Below are 16434 nucleotides of genomic sequence, written 5' to 3'. Positions count from 1 at the left end.
CAGCTCTAATGCATCTAAATCATAGATAAGCTGTTCTTTAGCACAGGCTGTTATTAGGCTACCACATCCAAATACCTTCTTAGAATTAACCAGGTAATCTAGCTGCCAACTGAATGGCCCCATCTCTTTCACTTGGCTCAGTATACGATCATCACACTAGTCAAACAAACTGAGATGCATCACCTACACATTGGGAATACATGAAGAGCCACTAAATGAAGTGAACTGATAAACAAAAAACATTTGTAGTCGTGAATAAGTCACAGTCATGAGGCTTATTAAAACCCCTCCCTACCTGGGAAGTTGAGCAGGTTATCAAAAATTAGACTGTTGATGGTTCGACACCTTAGAACACACCCACACCCACACACCCACCCACACACACTTCCAAATGCATCCATCCATAAGTGTATAATAAACAAAGCACTGTACAAATTCAATAAAGACCTTTATAAGGGCGTGAATAGGAGTAGAACAATGCAACATAAATGCCATTTCATTTCTTTAAGTGTCTAAATGTTTTCACAGCATGGTATTTTTCTTGCTCATAAACTGCAAAGAGGGATTTTCTACCACTTACTACTTGCGTCTGCTTTAGAAGAAAAACATCTGTTCAGTTGTGCAATACTCATTTACTGAGTCAAGCTTTTAAATACCATACAGTTTTAAACCAATAAATATGATTGTGGATTTTTGATTTGCCCACCAGAGAATTACTAGCTCACTATCAATGTGAGAATATTCAAATATGTGCTTTAAAATATGTTTTTATCTTTTGACACAACACCAGATTAAATAAACTGCATTTTGAAGTATTACTTAATATGCTAAAACAATTATTTATCATGTATGAATCAGAGTTTTGTACCATATACACCAGACAGTTTATTAGGTACACCTTGCTATTACTATGTTACTCCACTTCACAGATTCAACAAACGTGCTGGAAACATTCTTCCAGAGATTTTTGGTCCATATCGACATGATAGGATAACACAGTTGCTCCAGATTTGTCAGCTGCACGTCCATGATGAAAATCTAATTTTCCACCACATCCCAAAGCTGGTTTACTGGATTGAGATATGGAGACTTAGGAGGCAATTGGAGCACAGCGAACTGTACGTCACTGTTCACGTCACACCACAATATCCTGGTGGAAGCAAACTGTGACATTTAAAAGATACTCATTTGGTACTAAGGGGCTGAAGTGTGCCTAGAAAATATACCCCAAAATCATTAAACCCTCACCAGCAGCCTGAACTGTTGATACCAGGCAGGATGGATCAGTGGTTTCATGTTGTTTACACCAAATTCTGACCTACGATCTAAAGGTTACAGCACAAATTGAGACTCATCAGACCGGGCAACATTTTTCCAACCTTCAGTTGTCCAATTTTGCTGCTGCAAATTGTAGCCTCGGGTTTCTGTTCTTAGCTGAGCAGCTGGTGTGGTCTTCTGCTACTGTAGCCCATCTGCTTCAATGAAGAGCATTCAGGGATGTTCTCTTCCATACCTCTGGATTAATAACTGGGTATTGAGTTATTATTCCCTTCCAGTCAGCTCGAAGCAGTGTGGCAATTCTCCTCTGAGTTCTGGCATGAACGAGGTATTTTCATCCAGAGAACTGCAGGTCATGTCTTGACCGTGTCTACATGTCCATTAAGCTGTGGCCACATGACTGGCTGATAAGATATTTCTGTTAATGAGCAGTTGAAAAGGTGTACCTAGCAAACTCACAGTATTAGAATCAGTTCACTAAGATTCGTCTCAGCTGAATATATATCAAAAAACCTAGAGCAATATTTTTAAAATAGATCATTTGCTCCACAGAGTTCAAAAAGGGAATGATATTTTTAACTGTAAGTTACTTTGCTGTAAGACACCAAAGTACCTAATTTACTTTCTTTTTCACAATAACACATTTTTGCCTCTGCATAATCTCAAACACTAACTTGTGCTTCATCCTCTACCTCTAAACACTCTCACGTTCAACTCTCAGTGAACTTGGAGGTGTGAGATCGCCTCTCATCACAGGCCAAAGATCACCCACCCACTGTTCTTCAAGCATCAAGACACAAATATTAGCTTTATTCATTATTCACTGAGAGCAGAGGCAGTAGGGACCAGCGCCCCTGCCAAATCAACCATTTAGCTAACAAACACATCAAGGCATGGCACACTGAATTCAGAATTGCCACTCAGCATGCTGAGTGGGAGGCTACCCCCTGCAGCCATACTTATCAGAACAACAGCAGCATTGGAGAAATGTAGTGTTGTTGCAGGCTCAGCGGTACGACATTTTTATCACTAAAACATTTCCCTGAATGCAGAAGTTAGAATAAAATGTGTAAATTCAAGTGAGACAGTGTAATTGGGTCACTTAAATTCAAAATTTTAACTTCAGAAATAAGAAGCCTGTCTTTAAACACTCAGAACAATGCTAGGAAATTCTGTGCAGATGGTCCACTGTGAAATATTTGCGTCTGTAGTATAGTCTGCCTGAGCATCTGCACTCAGAATTAAAACATGTGAAAGTTTGCTAATTAAGAACTTCAGAGAATCCACTGTGTCCTACTCCAACCCCAGACCGAGGCACACGTAATAAAATACATTTTGTGTGTGTCAATCAAATCGCTGGGACTATTGAAATTTCAAAGTGAAGGCACATCTCAGTTTCCATATGGTGCTACTGAAGGAAGAACAAAAGCATCATGAATCAACAGAATACCTTTGAAACAAGATTTGCAAGAAAGTAGCTCACTTGTTTTTGCAGACTTAACGTTATATAAGTAAGGTTCCAACTTTGAGATATGCAAGAGAAAGAAGAAGGAGTAGAGCGCTAACCTCTTATCTGCTGCACTTAAGAGAGAAATAAGAGAAAAAGTAAGACAAAGAGGTGAAAGAAAGGGAGAGAGAGAGAATATAATGCTTTTAAATGTGTCTGTCATACATTTCTGACATCACAGATATGACTCTAACAATGTACCCATGTTGTGATCAGACGATACACTTTCTGACCACCAGAACTGGTGACAGTACCAATATTTGATTGGCTGTGGGCATGCTCAAATTGAGTGTCACAGCAGTGCGTCTCTGAAGTGAGTTTAAAAGTTCAGCCCCCTGATGACTGCTCTCAATCTGTCAGCTGAGGGGTGTGTGGGAGGCTGAGCCTGAGGGGGAGTGGGGGAAAGAGAGAGAGAGAGACACGACCGTGCTTTTCTGTCTGACACTTAGTGGCACACCTTCGCTTTCTATTGCAGCGACAGTGGGGATTTTGAGCACACTGACAGCACAGAGCTCATACTAAAGCACAGAAAAATACTGCAATTCACTCTAATAAGTTCAGCGCCAGACTCTATGTGTGAGCACATAAGTGCTGAGATGAAGCAATGCAAATGCAGGGAGTACACAGAGCTCAGCAGAAGGAACTAAGCTCTAGATGTGTGAACCGCTATGACGTCATCCAAAGATTACTGTATTTCTGTCTTGAAGCCTTGAGGTGAGCATTTTGGTCATTGCACTCTTCGCATTTTGAAACTGAATGTGACAAGTTCTTACTATAGCCAACACAAGATACGCTCGCCCAAACTGCTTTATCATAAAGTCCAAAATTTACAAAATTCAATAATTTTGCGAACCTGGAGTCTACATTCATTTTTTTTATATACTGTCCTTCCCACTGAAATGAAAAAGAGTTGCTTTTGCTTTATACCTACCCAGCAGTTTCTACTGTATTATAAAAAGACTGTATGCAAGAGGACCAATGACTGTATATAAACATCTTATCAACTGGACTCAAAAATGACATCAAATCTTATCGCACACATACAGTAGAGAGCAAAACTCACAAGCACTCTAATCATTTTTTAGATATTTGCTAGGAAAATGGGTAACAAGTGCAGTGACTTATTGACACATATGCAAACACACATGGGAATCCTGTATACAAGGCAAAAACAGAGTTTGCGCAATTCTAACAAGCTTGAAAGTCAATATTTGGTATGACCTCCTTTAGCAACCTTTAATATTTGTTTGTCAGGTCCTTGATGTTTGCTTATTTTTTATTTCTAAATCATTTGACTTTCAGACGCTGTTCATTTCCTGCAGGTGTTGTTTTAGTCCTTTTGTTGTCTTTCTTTGCATTCTACTTGTCCAGCTTCCTTAATTTTTCTAAGGACACACTACGCACCATATCGAGAATGTTTTTCAGCTAATATCTCTTGTGAATCACCTTGCTGTTGTAAAAATGGTATGTTACGCCTGTCAAACTGCGTTATCTTTGTTATTTTTCATCGATTCGACAAAAGAAAGGGGAACAAATTATGTGTTTTTGTGACAGACTGTTAGTAATAAAGTGCCTACGGAAACAATTTAAAATTGGTTGTTTGCCAAGTTGTCTGTTATATGTATACACAACACTGGATCTTTCCCTGAGTAAAGGGGCTTTTTTATGCTTGATGATTCATAAGTGGTGTAACAAATGAAAATGAGTGAAAAAGTAGCCAATCTCCAAAGAACAATTTTGAGAGAGCACAAGAAAGCCTGGAGAACTATTGCTCTAGACCATGTTAAAAAAAATTTACCAAGAGTTTGGCTCATTGGAAACAAAATATTAAAAAAAAAAAAAGTTTTAAAATGGGCAACTCAGGATTAAGATTAAGAATCGCCAAAGTTAGTCTGGACAGACTACCCTGAAATTCAGACTCAGCTGCTTTCTTTCCCCACTTTGCCTGGCACCAGTATTATGACAGGTAAATAGTAGAATGGTAGGTATTTTTGGTTGTATTCCCTGGTCAAACTGAAATCAAGTTTTTCACATCTGCCAATTTTAAAAGACATTCGAGCGAATACGTGAGTTCAGTTGTCTCTGCAGGATTACTTACAGATGTATCAATCACATCCACACTTTGATCCATACAACACTGTTTCTGCTGTTTGCAAGTTTGTACATAGGTACACAAAAGGTATAACAAAAAAAATCTGAAGCTGTTTGCAACTGAATTTTGCTGTTTGCAGAAGCTGAAATCACAGAGTAACACCTCAGAACAGGACTTGATCTAAAATTAATAACCATTCTAGAAGCTGTCTTGACATAACCATGAAGATTGGCTAGTCTTACATTTAAGGCACATTTTAAATCAGGCAAGTTTTTGTGCTACTTTTTGATCACACCTCCAACAGGTTGGTAGCTTATGAAGTTAATCCTGCCTAAAAATCTGTGGTAATGTTATCCTTTCTACAACCAAAGCTGGTAAGCAACCTGGAAACAAGAAAAATGTGCTCACAACAACTTCCTATTCAAATCAGTTGTATTTATATAATGCCAAAAGCGCTTTGGCGACAGTAGGAAGGAAAAACTCCCTTTTATCAGGAAAAAACATCCTGCAGAACCAGGTTAAGGGAGGGGCAGATATCTGCCACGACCGGTTTGAAAGACCCCATAACAAAAGAGAAAACATGCATTTAAGCAAAACGCTACATTTTCAAGTTCAGAGAGAGAAATAATTACGATGAAAAGTAGAATAAAAAAAAAAAAGACCTTAAATTACAACAGCCGGAACAGGACTTCATCGCTTACCTGGACAACTTCGTCATCCTCTTCTAGCAGACTCTCCAACACATCTACTGCCATCTAATTTAAAGAGAGACAAACAGATAGTTACCATTTTTAAAAATGTATTAAAATTACAAACAACAATCATACTACACTCATTTTTGTCTGTAGAAATTCATCAGTACTCCCTCTATTCTCAGGTTTGACTGACAAACCAACATGCATAAAGGTAAAGACAATATTGTTGCACACAATCTAGCACATCTTCCAGTCAGCCCAATCAATCAAATGGATCAGAGGGTCTGATAAGCATCGAACAGGTCAGCAACCCATACACAGCACCGTCAATACCAACAAGACAACAGACATGATCATCAATAGATACACTTACAAGTACTTATCACACAGTCGATAGTCACTTTAGCCACCGTCTACCATTGCCTTTTTTCCCAGCATTTTGTCTTTATTGGAGACGAGCAGCAGGGAAAGACCAGAGCAGTCAATACCATATATTCATAGTAGCCCCCTCCACTCCTTAGGATACACGATAAACCTAAAGACCAACCAAACCCAGAGCCCGTATTCCCCTTCCTCTAAAGCATTTGTCTGATTTCCTCCCTGTAGTGTCCTGTGGAGGCGATGTGAGGTCTCAAAGGGGTTTAATGTTAGGTGACCTTTGTCACAGCACTGTCTGGGTCAGTTTCTGTGGGAAGTTTCCATTACAGAAATCAGACCTTGACTAAAGTAGGCTGGGTGTTTGTTTTGCTCTGTCTCCCTCCTAGTGGAACCTGTGGTTGTGGTATATGTGTGTGCATGTGTTTGTGTGTGAGGCCCCAGGTGATGATATATTGATTTTTGTCTACTTCAGGTTGGAGGCGACTGTTAGCCAATCACCCGTGGTGAAGGGCAAGAATAAAAGACACGCACAGACCTGTGCATTCACACACACACCACTTTACAGTCACACACTACAAAAAAGCCTGCACACAACAATGAGCACAACAAGCAGCACTTGTTTCTTGTTAAGGGAGTCTTATTAGCTGGAGAGCTTCCTAATTCCCCCCCTCCTGCTCGTTGGAGTTCTCTGCTCTTTTCATTAAGTCTATGCGGTTCCGGTGGCAATAAAGAGGTCTGTTGGCTGCATAGAGTAAGGGGTGTCAGGTTAATTGAGAGTATCTCATTAAGATTGTGCAAATATGCATGTCAGGGAGTCAGTTGATTGATTGCCAGACGAATTATCAGCTGAAATACCATTGTCCTTAATTAATTAATGACTGATTAAAAATACACAAACAAAAACATCTAATCCCAGCCGATGATGAATGGATTCATGTCCAGCTTCAGAATGATCTACTATCTACTTTCACTGTATCACTACAAAGTGACAGACACACAAGCTGCACACACACACACAAGCTGCACGCACGCACACAAGCTGCACGCACGCACACAAGCTGCACGCACGCACACACACACACACACACACACACACACACACACACACACACACACACACACACACACACACACACACAGTAAATCGAGCCAAGCACTGCTTGGGTATTAAACAAGTGATAGAACAGGCAGTTTTGGAGCTACAAAAATAGAACAAGAGATATCTGGGAGCCAGGATAAGTGAGCAATGATAACCATTATATCGTCTCCAACTGCACATCTTCCTAACTACACCGGTCAGCCCAGGGGCGAGTAATTAAAGATTCAGAGATTCTTAGGCCGCTTCATGCTCTAAACAACAACAAGATTAATATTCCCATGAAGATAAGGAGAAAAAGAGGCTGTACTACGAAGGAGGATGGGGGGGAGGCAGAAAATTGGACGAGAGGTTAAAAAAAAAAAAAATCTTAATAAACATTGCAAAAGTGGTTCAAGAAAAACAACAGTGCGCTACAGAGACACACAACCAATAACACATGCAAGACGATACATACATGTTGTCCTCCTTATTTTAAGGACTGTTGAAGGAACCAAAAGAAAAAAAACCCTGCATTCTGTGGAGGAACCCATTTATAATGTCCATCGTGGGCATGTGCACAGTGTGTGTGTGTGTGTGTGTGTGTGTGTGTGTGTGTGTGTGTGTGTACTCATGTATCCATTTCTGCATTTGTGTAATCTTCAGGCAATTTTGTTTAACAGAATCATTTTACTGGAGCGCACAGCAGAGACAGGAGAAAGACAAATCACTTTACAAGCAAGGGCAAGCTATATCTCACACACATGCACGCACACGCACGTAAACAGGGGCATCGAGACTTAAGTAAATAAATCCTGGGGATGTCACTGCTAACTGTACTTGCAAGCAATATAGGAAAGTACAAGCTGTACATTGTGAAATAAATATAAGAACAGAAACATTCAATAAATAAAATACAGCCAAAGAAGAGTGACAATGACAAGGTGCGTAACTACCCATCAGCTTCTGTGACGCCTCAGCTAAGAGACACTTGAATGGCTGTCAGGGGAGGGTACCTGTCTGTCTGTCTGTCTGCTGTGTGGCAAGTGAATCAGTGGTTGTGATGGGTGATCACGGTAATGTTTGTGCGCGTGTTACAGTAGGGAAAACGCTGTCACCACGCTGTTTTTTGATTTTTTAAATCAAGACTATAAAATACATCATTGACTAGCCACTTTATTAGGCACACCTGTTCAAACTGCTAGTTAATGCAAATATCTAATGAGCCAATGATATACATTGAGGCTACAGACTGTGCATCAGAATGGAAAAGAAAGGTGATTTAAGTGACTTGTAATGTTTGGTTGTTGGTGCCAGAAGTATTTTTACAAACTGCTGAACTACTAGGATTTTCCTACACAAATGTGTCTAGGCTACAGACAATGCTCCGATAAAGGAAAATATCCAGTGAGTGGCAGTTCTTTGGGAGAAAATGCCTTGTTGATGAGATATCAGACATCAGAAGAGAATAGTCAAACTGCCTCAAGCTAATAAAAAGACAACAGTAACTCAAACAACCACTTATGACACCCAAAGTATGCAGAAGAGAAACAGAAGGCCAGGCCTGGTGTCTCTCCTGTCAGTTAAGAACAGGAAACGGAAAATGTGCATAGTCTCATCAAAACTGAACAACCCAGGATTGGAAAAAACACAGCCTGGTCTGATGAGAAGATAAGATATGCTAAGATAAGTGGTGGTGTATTGTGTGGGAGATATTTTCTTGATATGCCTTGGGCCCCTGAGCCTCATTTAAATATCATAGCCTACCCAAGTATTGTTAGTGACCATGTAAATTCCTTTATGTGAACAACACGGTGTACCCCAGTGGTTTGTTGAACATGGCAATACATTCAAATGGCCTCCACAGTCAACAGCTCTCAATCCAACAGAGCACCTGTGGGATGGAACAGCAGATTCAGAGATGTCTGGTCTAAAATGTTTGCAGCACCTTGTGCAAACTATGCCATAGAAGAATAAAGCAAAATAAATTATGTATGTAAATAATATATATATTAACATAATTCCTATAAATCACTGATGCCCCCACTCCCATTCAAAGGTCAACAAACTTGAAGACTGATGTGACTATTTTAATGATATTTCCTACCATATACTACAGAGACCCTCATATTGGAAAAGATGGGCACCATATGATAGTTGGTATTTTTGCTTGATAAACAAACAAGTAAGCAACCAATCATCTCCACACTGATTGCATTAAACTGTTTAGAGTTTATTCTATAAAACATCAGGAAACCTCAGAAAACATGGTCTTCAAACTGCTTGAAAATATCAAATATATTCAGATTAAAGATTTTTAACAGCAGCAAAGTATCCCATATTAAACGCTGGAACCAAACATTAATGAAGACAAATGACAAAAACCAAATGAAAACCTAATTAATTTTCCATCAATCAAACCAATAACAAACCTGTTTAAGCACTGCAAGCGCTCTCACAAATATGGGGATATTTGACAATAAAACCAACACATTTGTCTCACTTCTCACTTCTTTTGCTTTCAAGCACCCTCGTGCGCTCTTAATCTATTTCCATTCTGGAAATCACAAACAAACTTGGCAGTTATTCAACTAATCAAAAGAGGGAGGAAAAAAAGACTCGCAAAAGCCTTTTTGGTGACTTTTTTCTCCTCTTCTAATTTAAGTGGCACAGATCCATGTTTTGCAGAAACAGTTGACTGAAGAGAAGAGCAGCAATTGTGAAACTGATGTTTTCATGAATTTATTAACACGGTGTGTTTGGTATGTTTTCTATCACATTTTTTAAAGTAAACAAGACAATCGCACAATGGAGCACAAGTACAACCAGCCTATGTCATGGTTTTCATGCTCTTATCCCTTTCTCAGTCAAATTTACTATCACATTCAGCTTTTCATGTGGCAAAGGTTTTTTATTTTTAAAGATTTCCTCCAAAAAAGAACTGAAAGCCACAGTCTTGACAAAATTTTTATTATAAAAGATAACTATGTATTTTAAAAATAAATAAACTGTAATATTTGCACATGCTCTGAGTTTGACATTATTATTGCTGACGCTTTTTAATGACAACCACCTACCCTCATAAGAAACCTTGAGTTTTAAGACGGTGGGGAGACGGGTCTATGACCTAGTAAAGTGCCCAAGAGATGTGACAGTGTCTACCCACTAAAGACAGTTTGTCTTGAAAACATCTTCCCAGTGTTTTTCAGCAAAATCTTTCTCATTTTGATGAGAATTGGTGGAGGGAGATAGAGCATAAGGCAAAGAAAGAACCCGCTCAATTTTGGTGCTGATCTGAATTTGTGGGGTGGAAAATAAGACCAGACAGTGGAGACTTCTGGGGAAGAGTGGAGACTTTGAGTAAACTTCTATTTCCCACCACTATGCACTATAATAACCACACTAACACTGCCTTATTGTGGCCTAGTTAATTTGAATTCAATCCACATAACACAAAAGTACAGACAAAGACCATGAGATGAAGTTTCTGCCAAAGAACATGGTAGTACCGCTACACCTTGTGCCATTCTAAAATTAACATTTATTTACTAGACGTTGCTGTATGCAGTTACAGAAAACAAACAAAGAAAAAAAATTATTTAATATGTTTGGGGTTATTTTTTGGCAAATATATTAATGCAAATTTCAAAGCCTTGGCCCAGCTTTGGGGACCAAACAAATTATTCAATGGGGAGAAAGAGACAATTGGTTATATTCTGGCACCATTTTCGAAAGACAGCCTTCCAACTAATAACTCTACTGGAAGTAAACAACTTTACGCAAAGTTTACAAAGAGCATAAAACTGTGCATAGATCCTTCTAAGTGAGAGATGCTAAATGTGAAAGTGAGAGAATGTGTGTGTGAGTATGTGTGACAGAGAAGTACCGGAAGCAAAGAGCTGAGAGGATCCTATCAAATCCAAGTCCCAAATCCCAGGCTGGGAGAGACAGACAGAAAATTGTTTGCCTTTACTCTACTTTCACCCTTAAATGCAATTGCCAGAAACTCCAAATAGCCCTTCACGTGTGTGTGTGTGTGTGTGTGTGTGTGTGTGTGTACACATACTTGAGCACATGGCAAAATATTTGACGTTATAAAGCAGTAGGAATGGGTGCGGTTTGTGGTTCGGGTTTCATGACACCAACAGCAGGATGAAGACAAACGACATGTCAGAAACTGTGGACCGAGACGTTGTCATTTTACTGATACACCTGACAGCCCATCTCCCGCGCACATGCACCCAAAGATATAACTGCAGCTGAGCTATTTGGGTGTGAGGAGGGGGAAGAGGAGAAAAGAAAGGGGGGGAAAAAGGACACTGTTCTCATTTCCCGTAAGTAATAACCATAAACCACCCAACAAGAGTGACTGAAAATTAATCATTGGATCACAATAGAAAGTAGCTAAACTGCTGTTGGTGTGGCGGTAATCACCGAAAATGACTTCAAGCGTTAATGACAGCGTTAGGAGTTTTAGCACTGAACTGAAGGCAGTGAGCCACTGAAATCAAGGCCATTAATACCAGAAATTCCTGAGTGATTTAGTAGAGAAGTATGCTGTTTCGAGATATGGCCGCAATTCATCAGACCACAGCTTCAATTTTTTTTATTTTTTTTTTATTTTACTCTTCCTCCCAATCCCTCCACCCTTGTGTGCCCCCCTTAGCCCTATCCCTTTTTGTAAATACCACTCTTCAATTATTGACACTAAACTCCAGAGGGGATAAAGACCAGGCATGGCCTTCCCACCTTCAGTGCTATTCACCAGAAAGGAAAGCATACAAACACACAGATGTGCGCACACGCAAAAAATGCCAGGCTGCCCTCCCACCACGAAACAAACACAGACCAACAACAACAAGGGAGTGTACGAGCACGACACAGCAAACATTTTACCTCGTACTCCTCTGACTCAATGAGCAGTTTGGCTGTGGTGATGCGAGACTCATACGGAGGGATCTCATTCTGAAGGAGAGAAAGAAAGAAGACAAAAAACAAGGACAATACAACCACCTCTGCAGTAAGTGCTTTCACAGGCATCCACAAACATAGTTCTTCTTTTGTCTGATAATAACACAATCCAATTTCAAGGTACAAAACGTTCTTCAGCTATGTGGCTGTTAATCACAGCCAAAGTGTCAGCAGGCTGTGTTCACATCAACCTGCTCCCGAAGATAAGAGTCATAAGAGTGGTGTCACTGGGATTATTGTATCAAATCATCACACCAAACCCTCTTACATCACTTTTTTTATTATTTGAATCTGCAATTTATTTTGAGCTATTCAAAGCCCATCCAGCTTTGACATTATAGCCATTTTTCCTTTATCAATTTCCACGTTGTACTTTGCTTGTTTATACTTTAAAACCCTTCCTGGTGTTGAATTTATTATTTGCTTTCTCTCTGTGCACTCTAACACAAATACATACAGGTTTGTGAAGTCTGTGCTCCACCTTTCATCTTCTATCATTCCCTCTTTATCTCTTACTTTTTTGTTTTTAATCTGTACAGCTGTCCTTATATTTGCGCATAAAGCATAGCATGCTGTGAAAATCTTGTTAGTTAAAGGGGCTTTATAAATAAACCAGGATCTTACTGGGGCTGGTGGAAGTGAGACAAATACCAGCCCACAGCTACAGCCTACCTGAATGTCTTCCCCTGCGCTGGACGAAGCTGCTCTCTGTTTAAGCGCAGGTAGCCACATTCCAACACTCTTCAACAGGTAATCTTTGCCTTCCTGAACACAGAAAAAGAGCATATAAATATAAAAAGCTTTATAAAAAATATGCATTTCATTTCTTATGCAAGGGTTAGGAGTAAGTAAGGAGTAAGGGTTAGTAATTGGAGAATGCACTCTTCACACAAATCAGTTCCTACAGACTAATCCCACTGTATAATTTACTTCCACAGACTAGCTATTGGATTTTCTACAGAAACCAAGAACCCCTGGATTAATTTGGGAACAATTTATTTTTTCTTGTTTCTTAGAAAAAATTAAAAAGAAAAAGAGACTTTGTCACAGGATGTGGAAAGGTGTGAAGTGAGACTGGAACCAGCCTGACCCCTACAGCTTACAGGTAGTATTACAGATCCTTCGCTGCTCAGTTTGGTGATATGAGTGCATGGAGAGTATGGAGAGACAGTACAGAGGTTTGAAAATGCCCATTACATATAGCTTGCAAAAAACAGTGGTAGGTGAACTGAATGTTGTTCGTTGTATCATCAGTGCATGTTGAGGATGATTGAGGCAGACAGCACTGCCAACAAATACTTCCACGTGGTAATTTAAGGCCATATTTCAATTAGATTACATTTCAAGTAAACAATAAACATGTTTAAATACTTTCAAAAAAGCCTTTGCCTTGAATGCCTTCTATTAACAGTGGTTTAAGATGCTCTTCATTTAGCAATGTCTCCCGCATGCACAAATATACATGTAATGTAAAAATACAGAAAGTTTATTTAGGATATTGTTCTAAACTCACTGTCAAATGTTACACTCAAAAGGTCCTGTGGAATGTTTTCTAAATTTAGTCCAATATGCTTTTCCCTCATCTTTTCTCTTTTTAGCAGATGACTGCATGACCTTAATGATCCGCCCAGTAATTAACATTCCTATCGGCATGACCTGTCCATCTGCTGATTAATCGCATACGATTCAGAATAATTAACTCAGCAGATTCCCGCTTTAATGTGGTGATAACTCATCTCAAGTGTGTGTGCGTGAGAGAGAGAGAGAGAGAGAGAGAGAGAGAGAGAGAGAGAGAGAGAGAGGACTGACCTGGTTTCTCTCTGTACTGAACAGGTAACTGGCCATAAGCTGTAGAGCCTCTGGGTTGTCATGGCGATACTGTAATGCTTTCTCTATGAACTCCCTGCACTTGTCGGCAGCCCCCTCCTCCATGCTACATGCACACACACACACACAGAAAAAGAAAATCTCAAAATATTACCAAAGGCAGGCCTATCAGTGTCAAGTGCATAACTCTGTGTGCTCCAGTACCAGAGGTCTGTTAAGTAAATCTCAGCGATGGAGCAGTAGGCTACACTAACATCCTTCTCTGTGGGGAGTTCGGGGTCCTCATCTGGTGGGGCAGCAGCTCCAGCCAGAGCCTGAATGAATCAAAGGGCAGACTTCTTTAGTTTCTAAAGTTCATATTACTCATTACAAATCAAAAGAGACTGAACGAGACTTATATGAAACAGAATCTAAGACAGGTTTTCTTTTTGAAATGATCAGAATAAAAAGGGACACCATCTGAATAAGCCTTTTCCTCTGAAATCATATTAACATGTCACAGCAGGAAGGAAGCAGTAACATCAGAGTTGCAAACTGCGTGAATTAAATTTATCCAATTTACTTTCAGAGTCATTGCTCTGTTCATGTTGACTCATTGTCACAGTTATTGAGTACTGACACACTTATATAGCTAGAAGTGACACTTCTAGCTAATATATTTAAGACATCTGAATGAGAGTAATAAAGAGACCTCACAATGATATTAATAAACATGGTGTCACAAAGTTAAACAACAACAATATTGAATAAGTGAATGTAAAATTGACCATTAATACATGTGCAATTAATACAATGTATCCTAACCTTTTTAACCTTATTCTTCTATTCTATTTTCCTTCCATTTGTTCTAATTTAATGTTAACATTGTAATGCATGGCACATTATTATGTCCTCTAAATGAGAAAACATTTTATCTTTGCTTTTGCAAAAAGCTTAATGAGCAATATTTTCTTTTTTAAATAAATAACTATATTTGAGGGGGAAAAAAGACAGAAGTTGTAAAACTACCATCATCTGACCATTTCCAAAACTACCATTTTACTCTTTCACATTTTCGGTGTAAAATTTGTTTTGTTTCAAAGTTGAGTTCACAGTTCATAGTTTTTAGTGCATTGTAGTGTCGATAAAGTGTTTTGTAAATATCTAAAATTAGTAATACAGGTCTGCAGTAACAGTTAAACAACAGGATGCTTATAGGTTTGACATAAATCTGTCATAACAATGCATGTCACTAAGACATGCATTGTCCAATAGCACCCTCTTGTGAAAATGAAAAAAAATCAGGAGCCTTGAACACAAAGTCATGACATCTAGTTCACTTTCCATAACCAGAGAAACAGAGAGGGGTAGTCCTATGTGTAATCACTTACTGTTGTTGTTCCTTGTTTCTCCAATGTATTCAGTAGGACTTGTATGCCTTTGGTATAGTAGTCCACAGCCTCCCGGCCTGTGTGGATTTGTCCCAGGTACATGTACTTACTGTGGCCAACATCTGGGCTAAGCTCCACAGCACGTAGAAATACGTGAGAGGGGAGTCAAGAAAGCCACAACAATCACTGCATTAGAGTAGAATGAAATTATCACAGCAGTGTAGTGAAATTACAAAATTATGGACACAAGCAGCGAGAAAGGATATTTCTTTAGCTTTCTGTGTGTCTCCTAATTCAGAGGAAACGTGTCCCAGCATGTCTAGAACTTGCAGGTTGGTGGGCTCCACATCCAGGGCTCTTCGACAGAAAAGGCTGGCCATTTCAAAGTCAAAACTGTCCATGCATTCTTCAGTCTGTACACCACAGTACATAAGGAAAGCTCAGTAGCTGATTAGAATTTAAAGAATAAAAGGATATTAAGGCAATGACATATTTGGGTCCTGCCCTTGTTGTGGATATGTAGTAAACATTACCTTCTGTAGGAGTTGCTCTACTGAGTACTTCTCCGCTGTCTTCTTCTTGGCTTTTTCTTGCATTCTTACCTTCATCCTTTCTTGAGGTGATAAACCAACAAATCCTTCATCTGCTGAGATGTCACAAGTGCACGTGTAACAATAGTTCTTATTAGAGCTGCACTCAAAACAAAACATAACAGTTCTTCCTTTCTATAAACGTGTGTACGAATTTGACGTTATACACAGTAAATAAAATGATAAACCAGTGAACTCACCCCTGTTTGGACGGTTATCTTTCCTCTTCGGTTTATTTTTCTTTTTTCCCTTAGCTTGACCACCCATTCTGAAGAAAAACGCGTCGTATATTTCTAAAATCCCTGGGCTCAAACTCCACTTTTCCCAAAGTGAGACTCTAAACACGCGTGGACAGTAAGTTAAAGTTAGCTTAAAGTATACAGTGCACATGCGCCGGATGGTGACTCTATTGCTCCTACGGAGAGGGGTAGCGGCCAAAAAAGCAAAGGTCCTGACTAAAGCTGGTAAAATGAAACGCTGAACGAGGATATTTTATATGCCTGTTGGTATGAGCCCGTTTATTTAAAAAATATTTAATTGAGAAGATTTCCGAGACTTTAATAATGATATTTTTTTTTTCTCCAAGTTGCTAAGGAGAGCTTTAGTTCGGTTAAACCACTTTCCATTTATGGGCGGGGTTCTTTAATATGA

The 16434-nt window shown here is 39.3% G+C and overlaps 1 protein-coding gene across 2 annotated transcripts in view; it reads right to left on the bottom strand.

Moving 5' to 3' along the window:
* LOC309717296 (uncharacterized protein) overlaps window positions 1-16260 on the bottom strand; it is a 28088-nt gene extending 11828 nt beyond the window's left edge. Inside the window, exons 1-9 of one of the 2 annotated variants that reach the window (XM_082551740.1) lie at window positions 15984-16260; window positions 15727-15839; window positions 15460-15606; window positions 15194-15346; window positions 14028-14137; window positions 13806-13929; window positions 12669-12761; window positions 11922-11990; window positions 5579-5632 (exon numbers count right to left, since the gene is read on the bottom strand). In XM_082551740.1, the coding sequence (XP_082407866.1) occupies window positions 5579-5632; window positions 11922-11990; window positions 12669-12761; window positions 13806-13929; window positions 14028-14137; window positions 15194-15346; window positions 15460-15606; window positions 15727-15839; window positions 15984-16173 (1053 nt within the window). In that variant the 5' untranslated portion in view covers window positions 16174-16260. The remainder of the gene's footprint in view (window positions 1-5578; window positions 5633-11921; window positions 11991-12668; window positions 12762-13805; window positions 13930-14027; window positions 14138-15193; window positions 15347-15459; window positions 15607-15726; window positions 15840-15983) is intronic. The other variant, XM_082551741.1, reaches the window with a different exon arrangement.
* Between the last annotated feature and the right edge of the window lie 174 nt (window positions 16261-16434).

Source organism: Aulonocara stuartgranti (genome assembly GCF_965226115.1).
Source record: "Aulonocara stuartgranti genome assembly, chromosome: 11".
Taxonomy (NCBI): domain Eukaryota; kingdom Metazoa; phylum Chordata; class Actinopteri; order Cichliformes; family Cichlidae; genus Aulonocara; species Aulonocara stuartgranti.
This window is presented reverse-complemented; position numbering and strand designations above follow the sequence as displayed.